Genomic DNA, 16567 nt, shown 5'->3' with positions numbered 1-16567 from the left:
ACCATAATGAAAGTAATAACATAATTTTTTTTTTTCTATAAAAAAAAAATGAAATCTAATGTTTAAAATTTAAGGTCGAACGTGCATGCAAGTAAGAAAAATTCAAATCCACTTTCTTATAACCATGTAGCAAATTTGTTCCAGTATGCATACATATGAATACAATATAGTGAATTCATTCAAAAATATGAGAGCACCCCCCCCCCCCCCCCCCCTCCCCCCACAAAAACAAAATAAATAAATAATTGTTTATCATTTAACCCTTTATATTATTTTTCCCATGAGGTGTTACTCCCACCACCATGGAGAATCGTGGTTTTTGGAGTGTTATTTCTGTGATAAAAGAGTTGAAACCACATCTAGTACATCAGCTAGGTTATTGTTGATATAATTCATTTTGTCTAATATTTAGCTTAGTTCTTTTGTATTATTTCCCTTTATGCAGGGAGGAAAAAGAAGTGATGGCAGAACTTTTGAGGAATTACGGCCAATTAATTCGCGCTGCAGACTACTTCCTCGAGCACATGGGAGTGCTCTTTTTACACGTGGTGAAACACAGGTCTGGTGACATATGTTCATTGCTAAAACTTCCTAAATTACTCAATTTGCATGTCTTCCTGTGATTTTCAGTAATGTTCTGGACTATTTTGTTTATGCCCTTAATGCAGTCATCTGTCTCTGGGTAATTTTTTTTTGTCTGAAATGTAGTCTTGATAGCCTCTTAAGGGAAAATCATGGATATGTCTTAGTTTTATCTTCCAGTTATTCACCTTTTTTCTTCCCATTCTCTTTTAGCCAAGTCACGCATATTTTTCTCTCAACTTTTCTATTAACAGGCACATGGTCATTATGATAGTATTTCTAAATGATGTTGGAAAACAATGTAACGATTTTTTACATTAATAAAATCTGAGCAATCTAATTCGTCTGTATAGCACATATAATCTTTCAGCCCTCTTTTTCCTCAAAACTAATCTAATTTATGGGTAATTATATGGAGGTTCCTTTTGCACTTTAAACCTCCTAACTGCTAGAAACAAGACTAGAATGCACGCTTTGCGTGCTCTGGTACCATGCTGAACAACATTTTCTAAAAGTTTAAGCCATGAGATAGTTTATGAGCTTATTTATTTGTATTTTTATCATCATCAATTTTCATTGAATGTAGATAGCTACAAACAAACCTCTTTCATTCACAAATAGTAAAAATGAAGGTGTACTGATCTTATTATTCTGATTGAAACTTGATTTGAACTTATACTCCACTCCGTTAGTTGCTTCTTCACACCTGATGCTTATAATCCTTTTATGTTTGTTTCCTGCTACGACTCTCTCATTTTACAGTCGTTAGCAGTTGTGACACTCGGTGATAAACAAATGGCACAGAGATTAGACAACCTTGTGGATGAGGATGAGTTCAAGAGATTTTATCTTCAGGTGAGAGTTTTGTAGGTACGCATAATTTCATTGTTGAAACTGTGGCATGGATATGATCTTCAAGAATGTTTAATAATCTGCAATGTCTCAAGAAAATTATGCTCTCTCTGTCAGAGTACCTTGTTTTTCCTGTTACTGTATCCGTTCAGAGCTAAAACCTTTAAATGTAACTTGCCTGTGAAACTGGCCAACAATTTACTCGTTTCTAGTGAACCCTTGGCAACCTTTCGATTTTCCATCCACTTTATAACTAATTTGTTAGCCATATCTGTTGACTCTAGCTAGTCCAAATCACTCTAATTTGCATATCTAAGTGCCATTTTATACTAGTCGGAGAGGGAAATAATTCTGCAGAAAACACACTATAACCAACACTCAATTCTGCTGACTGTTGGTAAGATACACTGTGTTTTTTAGACATATTAAATATAATTAAAATAATACAGCAGCTGCCTGCTTATAAGCTTTCTGATCATGAGATCTTTTTGAAATGGGCTATGGTGATAAAACCTCAAGTTCATCTGCACGCTAATGGTTCAACAATTGCTTTTAGTAATCCTTTAACTATAAGGCAGATTTAACCTTTATCGATTTATCTTGTTAGAATTTATTTCACCCTTCTCATTTCCTTGCTACTACTGTCTTCCTGCACTTGGCACTTGTACTGTGCAAAATATATACATACATGCTTACTTTGAATAAACACATACATTCAAACAATTTATATCCTTCATGGTAAAGGAATGCGCTTTTTTGCTACTATGCATTGACTGAAAATATAGCTGCTCTTCGTATATCACCAGGTTCACATCTTTATTTAACTGCAGAACCACATGTAGCAGGTCTGAGTTCTGTACCTTGTAATTTGATTTTTAACCTAATATGATTTTATTGTTAACTATATCTCAGTCCTGTCTTATTGTCTGATTAGTTTGCTGATTTGCAGAATTAAGGTCATGATCATTTCAAGAAGTTTAACAATCCTTTCTTTACTTTTTTTTTTTTTGGCCATGCATGCAGTACTCGTTTCCCCCGTCTTGTGTTGGAGAAGTTGGGCGTGCAGGAGCACCATCTAGAAGAGAAATTGGTCACGGAATGCTTGCAGAGAGAGCGCTGGAACCTATATTGCCTTCTGAAGATGAGTTCCCCTATACTGTACGCGTTGAGAGTACCATCACAGAAAGCAATGGCTCATCAAGGTGAACAACTTGTCATTGGTTCAGATCAGTTACTGGGTATTTATATATCTGTTCTTTTTGACATGCTGTTAGTACTCTTGAACTTATTTTCTCTGGTTATAGGGGTAAGAAAGCTTAAAGTTCAGAGATCCTTTTCAAGTTTCTCTGCATATATTTTTCACCTAGTAAATACGTTGTCAACCATTTGTGACCTATAATGAACTCTAGATTATTTATATATATTATTTCCCTGTGACAGTATGGCTTCAGTGTGTGGGGGGTGCTTAGCATTGCAAGATGCTGGCGTTCCAGTGAGGTCTTCAATTGCCGGTATTGCAATGGGTATGGTTTTGGACACACAGGAATTTGGGGGAGATGGAACTCCGCTTATTATGTCAGATATAACGGGGTCTGAAGATGCATCAGGAGATATGGATTTTAAGGTCTTGGAATCAACTATGTCCTGGGATCTATTGTGTTCATTACTCGTTTTGACTTAACTTTCTGGCTGATTAAAAAGGCTGTGTTCGCTTTTCTTTATTTCTCTGATCAAGATAACAAAGAACTAATAAATAATTTCTGTGCACAACTCGAAAAGGCTAAAAGAATCATACTGAGTCAACAATTTGATGCTGCAGGTTGCTGGAAATGATGATGGTATAACTGCATTCCAGATGGATATAAAGGTTGAATCTTCCATTATTAGTAGTGTTTGCTTCTCTAATCTGAGTGGCTAAATGTGCATGTACTTGGACATGATTCCGTTTTCCCTTGCAGTGGTTCTGACTTGTGCATTATCTCTGCTGATGTTGTTATTGTAATACGCCTGGTTTAACAACTTTCAAGATCTCTAATTCTTTCCATGGCAGGTAGGGGGAATTACTTTACCAGTTATGAAGCAAGCACTTCTGCAAGCAAGAGAAGGTCGAAAGCATATTCTTGGTAAGTTTACGAGCATGCATTGCCAAGCATAATGCATTAGGGTTTGTGAGCTGATAGGCACGAAAGTTCACGGGAAATCAAACTGGAAACAATTATCCTCTCTCTCCTTAGGAAAATAAACGTAAAATTGAAAGAACCTCCTGATCCACCCCTAGCCAAGAATAAGTAAAATTGTTAAAAGAAATTGTTAAAATATTTATGAAGGAAAGCTTTGCTTTCTCCAGTAGCACTTGTTTATTTGCTTCAAAAGGATTTTCTTCACTATTTGTTGAGACCCTAAAAAGACTAGGTTGGTTATTTTTTTGTTTTATAGAACTAATTATACTTGCAATTACATTTTTTAGATATTACTGAGTACTTGGGACATATAAGTGCCATAAACTTGTCTTGGACATGGGATTTTAACTTCTATTCTTCAATTAATTCAATGAGTGCACTTACCATACTTATTTAAAACTTTTGGGGACAATGTCAATTTCCAAAGCGCTTCGGCATCGAGATATGTTACAGATTTGTGGTTTGTCGTTGATGTCTTTTTATTATATTTAGAGGTAAAATTTGATCCACTGCAAGAATTAATACAATTTACACTTGATACTTCACATCGGATCTTCGCTAGTTGCCATCTCATGATTATTTTTAGATATCTTTTTATTATATTTAGATGTAAAATTTGATCCACTGCAAGAATTAATACGATTTACACTTGATACTTCACATTGTATCTTCGCTAGTTGCCATCTCATGATAATTTTTTGACAGGTCAGTGATATTTTCAAATATATGGCTGTAAAAAGTGTCTTGGTGTAATTTTTTTTTTTCCAAACTGATAACCTGTGAATAACACACACTGTTATTCGTGATTTACATATATGTGACAATATTTGTACCAGTGGTTCTGAGAGTGAAGTGTGTGATTGTTTTGTTTTATTCAGCATATTGGCCTTGTTGACCTAGAGCGTGCAGAATGACTAATAGTAAAACTTAGTTAATTTTGCACATCCAGACCATATTTCTGTTAAATCTCTGCTGCATGTGGACTGTTTTCCGCTTATCAGTTGTCTGCCACGGTTTTAATGGAGAATAAAAATGATAAGTAGATGAACATATTTTTATTAGTAATCAGTATATGTATCAAGGTTCTTAACTAGTATCCATCTGTCTCCTGTCTTAGAATTCCTTCTTTTCGATTCTCTTTTTTAGCTGAGATGTCCAAATGTTACCCTCCTCCTTTGAAGAGGCTCTCGAAGTATGCTCCTCTCATCCATGTCATGAAGGTTTGTCGTTCTTTATATGTCCACTTTATTTGATGATATGGTGACTGGACGACCATTTTTACTAAAAAATGCTTTTTTGGTACTATAGGTCAAACCAGATAAAATTAACCTCATCATAGGTTCTGGTGGGAAGAAAGTGAAGAGCATTATTGAAGAGACTGGCGTTGAATCGATTGAAACTCAAGATGATGGAATTGTAGGCTGAGAATAGAACTTAATCTTCTATTTTCTGCAATTACCAGTTCCTATTGCAATGGTGTAATCTATCATGCGGCTGTTGCAGGTGAAAATAACAGCGAAAGATTTATCAAGCTTGGAAAAGTCTAAAGCAATTATTAGTAACCTGACAATGGTTCCAACTGTTGGCGACATTTATAGGTCCTCTTCTGACTTTTTGTAATTTTTTTGGTTTATACATACATTGCTTTACAAGGAATCATTGGTTAGAGTGGTAGATTTGGTTATTGCTGCATAGCTTCATCAGCTGAATTTCCAATGCCAAAGAATCTCGAGCCATTGATGTTTTCTTGGTTGTGAATTGCAGAAACTAATCTTTATATACTTCTGTATTTCTTTTGCTTTGCTGGTGTACTTCAATTTATCTTAATCTACTGATTAACTAGAATTACGTCTGACCGTGTTTTCACATTCAGGAATTGCGAGATCAAATCCATTGCTCCTTATGGAGTATTTATCGAAATATCTCCTGGCCGAGAGGTATATATTCCTAATTCTTAAAGCATCTATGCCATATACTTCGTACCATTAAAATTTGTTTTTTGGAACGATCTTTGACAAATTTTCTGTATTGCCGCTGTTTAACAATATGTTACTTAAGATGGTGGGAAAAAGGAATGTGTCTAATTTATCATGCTTTCAACTACACTGCAGGGACTATGCCATATTAGTGAGTTGAGCACAAATTGGCTAGCAAAGGCAGAAGACGTAAGTATTTTGGGCCTGGTTCAATAACTAAATTTATGAAGACCGTGATGTAATGACTTATTACTACATATTTATAGGTTTTCAAAGTCGGGGATCGCATCGATGTTAAGCTGATTGAGGTTTGGAGCTTTCTCTCCCTTTTAAGTTGCAAATGCATCAATGTTATTCAATTTTTTCGTGTCAGAAATTTGCTGCTATATTTGTTAGCTCCTAGGGACCATTGTTCTGCTTCACCGTCAGGACTGATAGTTAAGCATGTTACATATTTTCAAGAAAACAGTGCCATGTATTATGGTGTACAAATGTTTGTTTGTGTAGGAAACATAATGACTGAAATATTTATTGAGGATATAGGAAGACGTAACCTGGGATTATTATTTACCAAAGCTTTGTGAAAGCTGCACAAGCATCTCACAAATTTCAAACCCCCCCCCCCCCCCAAAGGGCCTCGAGAATGGAAGTTTGTTTGCCACCTGTAGTAGATTACTAGATTTTATTGTTTACTTTAATGAATTACACCCAATAGCCTTCTATAAATTGTGTTTTCCCTCCTGTTTATAGAAAACTATCCTTGACAACATGAGCATATGCTATACAGATCAATGAGAAAGGGCAACTTCGGTTAAGCCATCGTGCATTACTGCCAGATCCCACCCCAGAGAAGCAGAACATTAAGGAACGTACAGGTTACCTTGTCAAGGAAGGAACGATTTCACAAAAAGCTCTTGAGAAAGGTAAGCAGAAAAAAACTTCAAGCGGTTCAAAGGATGCTACAACAGTTGAAAATGCTGAACCAAGAGAGGAGAAAAATTCAACTATTGAACTTACAAGTCCATCCAAGAGTAAGTCAGCAGAGGCCGATGCACCCACGGAAGATAAGTTTGTCAAGAAATCAGTAATTCCCCCAAAGGATGTCCCTGCAACTAACAAAGGTAGGCCAAAAAAGAGCAGTAATAAACCTGCAGTCAACATTTCCATCAAAAGTGAAAGTGCAGTCGTCAATGGAGAGGCCAAAATTGGATAACAAATACACGGTGTCAATAAGGTTTTCATGGAGCTGTGGGGATTGACATTCCTCTCTCTTGGGCAACGAAGGTATGAGCTGTAGTTCTTTTCCTAATCTCTTTATCATCTGGTTTACCAATTATTCTATAAAGACTCCCTTGTGACCAAGGTACCTCGTTTGACGATCAGTTCATTGAATTTTATCAGTTTAAAACGTGTTGAATTAGTACTAGGACTCTAATTTGTCACTCTCTTTTGATAGTTTAATTCTGTCTATGGAGACTAGTGTGTCTAATGGAAGAGAAGCATACCTATCACGAAATGGCTTTCGTGTATAATACCTCGAAGAGATGATTGTAGGCAGAGCAGATACATTCTTTTTTCAGCAACACTCCACATTTGCTGCGGGGAAGGAAGTTGTGAGGTTTGCAGCACCTGATGACCAAATTCTGCAGGGTATGATTTGGTTACTATCTTTAGGATGTTAGTCGGGAGCTATATTACTGTTATTTGTGTTGTTTTGTGAATTTTTGGCGCCTTTTGGTGTAATCGGCACATAAAGAGATGTTATCTCCAGTTACTCAATATGATAGTATCGATATTTTTCTTGTTCTAGCCATTTTCTGTTTTGTTTTGTTGATGCTACCTATGCTGTCACGTTTGTTCTAAATGCATGCTATGTAATTAAAAGCCTTTCTCTTGTGTGCTATTGCTGACATTTTGTTACAGGATTTTGAAACTTTTTTTTTGTGATTCTGAGGATTGGGATGCGCGTATTTTGTTTGGGGGTGAGGGTTCACAATTTTGCATTCAAAATGTTGTCTACGGTGATCCATTTTGTAAGTTGAGTGACTATGAAAATGAAGCCAGTTTTATAATGAAAGTGTGGCTGTTCGATGTGTTCATGGTACTTCAAGAAAAATGCGCTTACATGGTACTATTCACAAACACATTGAATATAGATTTTAGTCTTAAAATTGGCTTATATGGGAAGGTCTTGAACGCAGTTGTATATACACTCTTTTGCACATATCAGTTGATCTAAATCTTTAAAACTGATTCAAACTAGTATATTGATTTATTTATTTATTTATTTTATTTTTTATTTTTTATTTTTTTAAAGTCAAAACACAGCACGACTGGTTTTCAAACATTACCAAGAAATGTTGGAGGCTTGGATTCTCCACCCGTATGTCACTACTACCTTAAAAGAGCGAATCCTCCGAGTACTGTTCATTCGAGACGTATTTTCCTTTCTCATCGTACCCTTAAATGGACTGTTCAATAAAGAGGCCAACTATGGAAAAAAAGGGCAATATGAATATTTCCGTCATCTTTTCCATTGTTGGTCTTTGTGTGACACAGCACGACTGGTTTTCAAACATTACCAAGAAATGTTGGAGGCTTGGATTCTCCACCCGTATGTCACTACTACCTTAAAAGGGCAATATGAATATTTCCGTCATCTTTTCCATTGTTGGTCTTTGTGTGAAGAGTTTTTAGCGGAAATTTTGACCGACCTCTCTCACCGGTGGGTCTCAAGTGATTGAAAGAAAGTATACGTACTTTAAACACTTGCTTCGTGACATGTACAAGAGAAGATACGCAAAAATGTAGCCAAATGTCTCGAAAGTTGAAAAAAAATTATATAAAAGGATGGAGAGTCTTGCTACGTAACACGTACAAGAGAAGGTAGAGCAAATATGTAGTCAAATAATAAAAAAAGGTGACCTCAAAAGTTACTAATTTTTTTTCCCTACTACAATAAAAGGGGGAATGTGACGAGAACTATTCATTCAAGACGTATTCTGTGTTTTCCTATTTTACCCTTGAATATTTCATAATATCTCACTTCACTCTTGAAATCACTACTAATGATCTTATTACGCGTGTGTGGTGCTGTTATTTTGCCTAATTTGAATTTTTACATCAAAAAAAAAATAATAATAATAGTTGACGTCATATCACATAATATATATTTTTTAAAAATTGTCGCGAAAAAATAATAAGCATTAATAAATAATTGATTTTTTTTAAAGAAGAAAGATGAGTTATAGGCATTTTTTAACACACGTTTCATGTATGTTTAATTATTTTCGATATTCATTTAGATCATTCAATGTGTTTATGACATAGTTCTCGAAATGAGTTTCGAGAGAACGTAGAAGATTTATGCATTCAACTACCGTATAATCGTCGATGAATTTATAAAGTTAGCTTGGTATCGAAATTTTTAATTTTTTTTAATGATGTCTCTTTTGACATTAAAAAAATTTAAAAGTTTATTAATAAATTTTCTAAATGACGTCAAAATTTATTGTCGCGAAAAAATAATAAATATTAATAAAATAATTGATTTTTTAAGAAAAAAGACAAATTATATACATTTTTTAATACACATGTTTTATGTACGTTTAACTATTTTCGATATTCATTTAAATCATTCGATGTGTTTATGATATAATTCTCAAAATGAGTTTCGAGAGAATATAGAAGATTTATGGTAAATTTTGAAAAAAAAACTAAATAAATTACTTAGTGAAAAAAAATTTGGCAAAAAAAAAAAAAAAAAACCAATAGAGCTCTGTGATGCGCGAAGCAATTTTGCTGTGCCAGGAGTTGTTCCTGGCACCCAGGAGCAATTTGCTCTGTGAATCACGAGCAAATGCTCCGTCAGACATTTATTTATTAATATTTTTTTTGAGATGATGCTCAGTGTGAAAATTTTTTTTTCACTAAGTGATTTATTTAGTTTTTTTTATATAAAAATCTATCATAAATTTTTATAAATCTTCTATATTCTCTCGAAGTTCATTTCGAGAACCATATAATATATACATTGAATGATCTAAATGAATATCGAAAATAGTTAAATGTACATTAAATGTGTGTATTAAAAATGCGTATAACTTGTCCTTTTTTATTTAAAAAAATCAATTATTTTATTAATGTTTATTATTTTTTCTTGACAATTTTCTCAATATAATTTTTTTATTTTTTCATTGGTGATTGATATATTTTTTTATACAAATCTATTTTACCCTTATATAACGTGACACAGAGTATATTAAATCATGTATATTATTTATTTCCTAAAAGTAGTTTCGATAAATCAATGTAAAACTTAACACAATGTTGAAAAAATTTAATACTCGGTCAAAAAGATATCGATTAACTTATTTGACGATATTGAATATTTTAGATGTATATAAATTTTGGAGGATTAGATTCAAATATATCAAAATTGGGTGATTAAATAAAAATCTCAACCCAATTTAAGTGTCAAAAATATTGTACTGTGGCTCAACTTGTGTTTGGCTCCATTAAATTTTTTTCTCATTTTTTCTCTTTTATTTTTAATCGCAAAATCTTCCGTAAAATAATATTATACATAAATAAAACAATTCATTAAATCGATTGGATATTAAACAATAAAAAAAATTCGATTAATTACACGATTTAATTATATTGACTATAGTTATTATCAAATAAGTCCTTTATATGTAAAATAACCACTCAAACTAAAATAATGTTTAATATATAAATTATGGGCTCCAATAATTTGGATTTTTAATCCATGCATCAAGGGAACATTTATCCTATTCCCGAAAAATACATTTCAATTATAGCAGCACAAAATTGAGGCCAACTAATTTTTCATCTTGATATTTTAACATATGAAAATTTTTTATATATAAAAAAAATTCGATCGTTTTTAAAAAAAGATTTCTTATTGTTACTTCTTCCTCTCGATCAATAATTTTTTAAATAATCTAATAAATTTTTTGACGTCATTTAGAAAATTTCCTAATAAACTTTTAATTTTTTTTAATGTCAAAAGTGTGTCATATATGAATATTACATTTCTATTTATCATTTTAAACAATTAATCAAATTTGTAGATTTATTGAGAGAACTGAATAGATATTTTGACACGTTAATTACTTAATTTATCTAAAAAATGACATAGCTCGTGCATTGCACAGGTGGAAAACTAGTATAAATACAAAGTTCAAGGAAACAAAAAGAAAGGGGGCGTAAACATGACATTTAAAAAGCAATAAGGTGCAACATTCGAAGAGATGTAATAAGAGGAAAAGTAGTACTAATACAAAGCAAGCAAATATAAAATGAACTAATGTTCTCTAATGCTAGGAAAATCATATCTATCTATTTGTACAAGAGCTTGAAGTTGTTGTGGAAGGTCAAGAGGACCATACTCTTGATAATGACGTTGATCTCATTCCTCAAATGTGAGTGAGTTGATAACTTGGTTCCCTTCGTGAAAAATGTAAGAGACAGTATCACATTTAACACAGAGGTGTTTGAAAATTAGCATGATACATAATCAAAAGTAGGGCTCTAGCTCTTTCTTCTTCATGATGGAATGTTGGAGGTGTGTAGAGATAATGCTCATAGGTCTATTTGACAGGTTTATGTTTCTTGTACAAAGGTTTCATGAAGAAATTATTTTAGGTTAATTTTCTCTAAAAAACTCATCTAACCAAACAAAACAAATTCAGAAAATTATTCAAAGATATTCAAAATAGCTTCGTAGTATAAGCAGCAGCTTTTGATTTTTCGAAAGCCTTGTCAAACATACACATAAGTGTAGGCAAACTAAGCTCAGGGAAAACCTGTTATTCAATTAAAAGAAATATGGCCTACGATTTATTCGCAAGGGAGTTACACTAAAAAACCCCAAGAATGATATCAAGTCACGACCAAATAAAGACCAAAATCTCGTATGCGAGGATTAAAATTGGAATTGCATCTCTGAGGTATATCCAAGAGCTTCTAAATGAGCAGCCATGGCCTTGTTCATAGGAGGAGGTCCGCATCTCAATATCTGCACAAAACAAAAAGTTCATTGAGTTCATCGAGTTTATACATCATTTTAGATACTAATAAACGCAAGAAAGTTATAAAAAGATTTTAATAACGCTCACAACAGGCAAAGGATTGCACGGCTATATTTCCTAACCTGAATATCAGACGCCGGTGCAGGGCAGTGAGCTTGAATCATTTCCTTGGAAACGAACCCGACACCACCATTCCACACCTCAGGAGGCTACAGAGAATTAAAAATGAGGATCATCAAGGTAATGAAACTTGTCAAGTCTAATTACAAGCAAAATCATGTCAATGCCTTGTTACCACCTTTAGAATGCGGAAAGAATCTTAATCCCGGATTACTTTTCGTGGGGCACAAGATAAGTAAATGCGTGATATTGCATTTCATCTTTCATTTTCGAGATTTTGATTCTCTTAAACTTTCACAGTTTTCCTTGTTGCGACTAGAAGACGTCCTCATAAGTTTTTTTGTGCTTTAACTTTCTTTTGATAACAAGAACAACTTAAGCCTTGTTTCCCAATAAATTTGGGGTCGGTTACATGAATTCTTTTGAAAGAAAAAGAAGAAAGAGGTAATATAATTCAAGTGAGTGAAACCATTGACAAGTGTGGCTGATACAATTCCCTTAAGGCTTAAATTTAGACAAATAAATATATAAATATATGCTGAAAGAATTTTTTTTTTTTTTTATAGGTGCCGAAATAAATGAAATAAAGATGCAAAAAAAAAAAAGGAACTAACCTGATTCAGTACATAGTAAATCTTAAATTGACCAGGGTAATTATTTGCAAGGCTATCCAATTCTTCCTGCAATCATACATAAATATAACAGATATTTTTGGCATATTCTTGCATTCCCTTTCAAACAGAAAACTAAATCTTGCTAAATTCCGTTAACGGTGAAATTGGGAAGAGTACAGCATTCAAAGGAATACGTAGACCCGAAGAAAGATTAGAAGTTACCTTTAGAAGTATGTCCTCAAATGTAACGTTAGCATATATCAGATGCACCTTTGTTTTGTCAATTGGGATCTCAAGAATAGCTCTAGCGACCTGATGTGGAACGAGAAGGACGCAATGAGATCTGTTGACGTAAAAGAGCCTTTTGATTGAAAAAAGAGGTATTAAAGAGATGGTTCCATGTAGACCTGGAACATTGGCGTAATGCCAGAGCCTCCAGCAAGCATTCCAAATGCTCTCACTTGGCCAGGTTGATACTTAAAGCGACCCTAGTAAAAAAAAAGTTACTGTATAAGGGCAGCTTTCAAGCAGGAGAAATATTATACGTTATGCATAAAAAATCTTTCCAAGGTAATGCAATTTGAGTAAAAGAAAAAGAGCATGATTGGGAATATATTGAACTAATTATAGCAGCAACTACGGGCCTAAGGCAAGGAGGAAGTCAATCGGAATCAAGTTAATTGGAAAGAAGGTAAGAATTACTTTCAAAATTAGTAACCTTTTCACTCAAAACTTAAAAAGTAAGGAAAAAAATTAACATATTGAAACTTGTTTGGAAACAAGAAGTTACTTAAACGTATATTATTAATCATTTTGAAGCTTAGCTAAACACGTTCTAGTTCAACGAACAGAATTCATGAAGGCATCAATTCAGGCACGGATAAATGATCCCTGCAAACCACTGATTAGGGAGCAAGAGAAGTAGAAAACTGAGCTGATGAGCTTAGCATATCTAGATCAGAGAGGCTAATATCTAGAGATCTGTTTTCTTTTGAGTAATTTAATCATGATATCAGTGCACCTCAGATTTAACTACTGATGCTGTCATGGTTAAAGATTGAGCTCGATAAGCTTAGCATCTCTTGATTATTATTATTAGTTTTTTTTGACCTTACAACTTCACAGAGGCTAATGAGTAGAGATTTATTTTAGTAAGAGCGGATTGATGATAATACTAATATAGCTCAGAATGGATTATTGAAAACTGTCATATTTGAAAGAAAACGTGCAAACTTGTTAAATCAAATGTTGCAGGTTAGTGTGCAGATTGCTGCACTACATGTTATTTCATTATACTCTACTCTTAAAAAGAAACAAAGCGGTGCATCCAGTTTTATAGATTAGAAATTTAATTTTCAAGATAAAAGTGCCTAGTATCTGAGATTGCACAAGATTTAGCTTTTTAAATACAAACCTTTTATTTCAGGTTATGTAACTACTAACTAAATAACGCCTTCATGCCAAAAAAATAAAATAAAAAATAAAATGAAACCAAATTGGGTATAGAAAAGCTGACAGAAAAGAACCCAACCTTGATTATATCATGTATCCTCTATTCAACATGTTGATATAGACATAGGCTTTCATGAACCTCAGAACCTAATAGCTCCTATTGATGAAATTCGGAAAAAAAGGTATTATAAGACACTCAAAACATGGAGAAAGTACCTTTGGTCCTTTAACAGACAGATAATCACCTACACGCATCTCTCGGAAATGATGGGACATTCTTCCTTGTGGATACATCTAAAAATAAGCAAATTCCATATCATTCAATGAACCAAATGAGACAAAGAGACAGAATACATCACTAGCTCTTCACATGATGCCAAAAGAAACTTTCAAATACTTACCTTTATAACTAACTCAAAGTATCCAACATCAGAATCCAAGGTAGTTGGAGTGTATGGTTTAATGACCTCTTCACCTTGACTATCTTTACCCCTATACATTATGCATATGCAATTAGACGATATTCATTAAATACAGAACCTAATTTCCTAAGTACTATATATGGACTGAAACGAAAAAGTAATGAGCAAAAGGCCAAGTAATTTAAGTGAACCTGCAACTAATGTGCTGTCCAATAGGAAGTCCCAACACAGATGTGGGTGTAGGAAGTTCAAATCTGAATTTTGCCACATTATGGCTGAGTTGCGTTTTCTTCACAAGCTTAAACTCCTTAAAATTCTCGGGATCCAAGCACGCTGTCAAGTAGACACATTCCATGAAACAAAGGTTTAGATTCTCCATAAAACAATTGAACTTTAAAGATTCAATCTTTATGCAAAATAATATATCTATCCAAATCAGAAACTGCATATGAAACTACTATAAGCAAATAAAAATTAACAACAGAAAAAACCCATAAACCATAAAGTAAGTAATTTATCTAAGAACGTCAATTGTTTGTGTATACAATATTTTTGCTTCTCATTCTCCATCCAACCAAACATATTGATTTATCCCCGGTAGCGTAATCTACCCACATAAAAAGACTGCCCGTAAACTCCATACAAGTCATAAGACACATCGAGAAGACAAGAACAAAATAACGTTCATTACTGCTACTATATTCCTAAACGTACAGAAACATAATATATTCAAATGGGCGTTTCATATCTCTGTGTTAATACAAAAGATCGCAGTAATTGATCAAACCTTTGGGTTTCTTGGAGGAAAATAAGAAGTATGCAGCAGATCCGACAGCAACAAGACCAACAGCAACACCCACATATAATTGGCCTTCAGATGTTTGCAAGAAGTCCATAATGCAAGACAAGAACTAATTTTTGAAAAATAAAAACTCAAATTTAATAAGAATTCTATTGAAAATAAAGAATGCTCAAAAGGGTAGCATTTGAATCTTATGAAGAATTGCGTTGGTTCTTGATAAAATTTCAAATGCAAAATAATTATTTAATTTTTCTCAAGGATACCAAACCTGACCAAAGAAGAGAAATCCAAAGAAGTAGTCAAATAAATCTGTGTACTGTATCTACTCCTTTTGCAGAGTTAAGAAATAGGGATGCAGAAATAGAAAAAAATAATAATAATAAAATAAAAAATTGTCAATTGGCTTATTGATGGCAACTGAAATTGGTGAAGGAAGAGACTAGTTTAAGTTTTAGTAGTAGGACATCAATTTCCTCACCCACCTAACACCACTTCCCCTAGGCCCCTCCCATTACATGCTGCTGCCCCTTGTTTTCTATGTTATGGCATTTTTCCTAAAATAAATTATTAGATGACAAAACATGTAATATAATAGAATTTTTAAGCTAACATATTACTAAATATTTCAAAAAAGTATCATAATATCCTTTTGTAATTTGATATTTAAAATACTTATAAATAACTGTTTTTGTTAAAGAAAAAATTACTATAATGTAAATAACTTATAAAAAGATATATATTTGAAAATGTTATATCCACAATGTACGGCACACGACTTTTTTAATAAGTTTAGTGGGTCATAATTTTCAAATAACATGAAATTACAACTTGAAGATCCATGAATAAAAAACTTAGTGTATGTGTTATTGCACATAATAATACACAAAATTTTAATTTTCCTTTGCTTATTAACGAGGAAAAAACCAGAGTTTCTACGTGGAGCCCATATATTGGCAAAAGTCATAAACTGAAGGGAAGTGCTAAATATAAATAATTGTCTACATAATGGTGTCTATAATTACACGTGGCACTGGATTCAACCTTTAATTCAAATTTCGCACTTGCACATCAATAACCGAATGATTGCCACATCACATTATGGACACCATTATGTACAAGTAGAATTTTCCTAGATTGAATGCAAGTGCTATTAAAGAGTGTAAAAATATACTTCAATCTTCGTGGTGATGATAAAATGCCCAAAGCCCGCCTTATATGGCGGGGGCTAGGAAATGTTACTTCCCGTCCCAACTCGTATTTTTATGTTTTCAAATTAAATTTTATTTTGAAAAATAAATAAATAGACGAAAAATAAAGATATTTTATTCTCCTGAAAATCTCCTGCGGTGTAGGGAGGGTTGGTTACTAATACACAAGGTGAAGGTGTAACTGAAATTCAATATCTAAATTTTTTATTTTAAATTTTCCCATTGATATAATGCTTTTTCAATATTATTATTTGGATTTGATATTTTCTACAAAAAAATAAAAATAAATAATAATAAATAAAA

The 16567-nt window shown here is 33.1% G+C and overlaps 2 protein-coding genes across 3 annotated transcripts in view; one reads left to right on the top strand and one right to left on the bottom strand.

Annotated features, from left to right (window-relative positions):
• The window catches only part of LOC111412972 (probable polyribonucleotide nucleotidyltransferase 1, chloroplastic), a 22377-nt gene extending 14884 nt beyond the window's left edge, over positions 1-7493 (top strand). The window contains exons 12-25 of the mRNA XM_023043828.1: positions 446-559; positions 1345-1437; positions 2458-2636; positions 2875-3058; positions 3254-3301; positions 3485-3557; positions 4761-4834; positions 4923-5030; positions 5118-5212; positions 5488-5551; positions 5726-5779; positions 5857-5898; positions 6378-6874; positions 7047-7493. Coding sequence (XP_022899596.1) covers positions 446-559; positions 1345-1437; positions 2458-2636; positions 2875-3058; positions 3254-3301; positions 3485-3557; positions 4761-4834; positions 4923-5030; positions 5118-5212; positions 5488-5551; positions 5726-5779; positions 5857-5898; positions 6378-6803 — 1554 coding nt within the window. The 3' untranslated portion in view covers positions 6804-6874; positions 7047-7493. The remainder of the gene's footprint in view (positions 1-445; positions 560-1344; positions 1438-2457; positions 2637-2874; positions 3059-3253; positions 3302-3484; positions 3558-4760; positions 4835-4922; positions 5031-5117; positions 5213-5487; positions 5552-5725; positions 5780-5856; positions 5899-6377; positions 6875-7046) is intronic.
• A 3807-nt stretch (positions 7494-11300) lies between these two features.
• On the bottom strand, positions 11301-15513 carry LOC111412971 (NADH--cytochrome b5 reductase 1-like). Of its 2 annotated transcripts, none has more exons than XM_023043826.1 (10): positions 15330-15513; positions 15042-15165; positions 14446-14587; positions 14234-14324; positions 14049-14126; positions 12788-12868; positions 12603-12692; positions 12381-12446; positions 11769-11855; positions 11301-11633 (listed from the first exon to the last, which is right to left on the bottom strand). In XM_023043826.1, exons 2-10 carry the CDS (start codon positions 15148-15150, stop codon positions 11541-11543), a joined length of 837 nt encoding a protein of 278 aa, XP_022899594.1. In that variant the 5' UTR covers positions 15151-15165; positions 15330-15513; the 3' UTR covers positions 11301-11540. The 2 variants fall into 2 exon arrangements, with proteins under 2 accessions (XP_022899594.1, XP_022899593.1); XM_023043825.1 differs by having other exon boundaries at positions 15325-15512.
• Between the last annotated feature and the right edge of the window lie 1054 nt (positions 15514-16567).

Source organism: Olea europaea, chromosome 17 (genome assembly GCF_002742605.1).
Source record: "Olea europaea var. sylvestris chromosome 17, O_europaea_v1, whole genome shotgun sequence".
In the NCBI taxonomy this organism is placed as follows: Eukaryota; Viridiplantae; Streptophyta; class Magnoliopsida; order Lamiales; family Oleaceae; genus Olea; species Olea europaea.
This window is presented reverse-complemented; position numbering and strand designations above follow the sequence as displayed.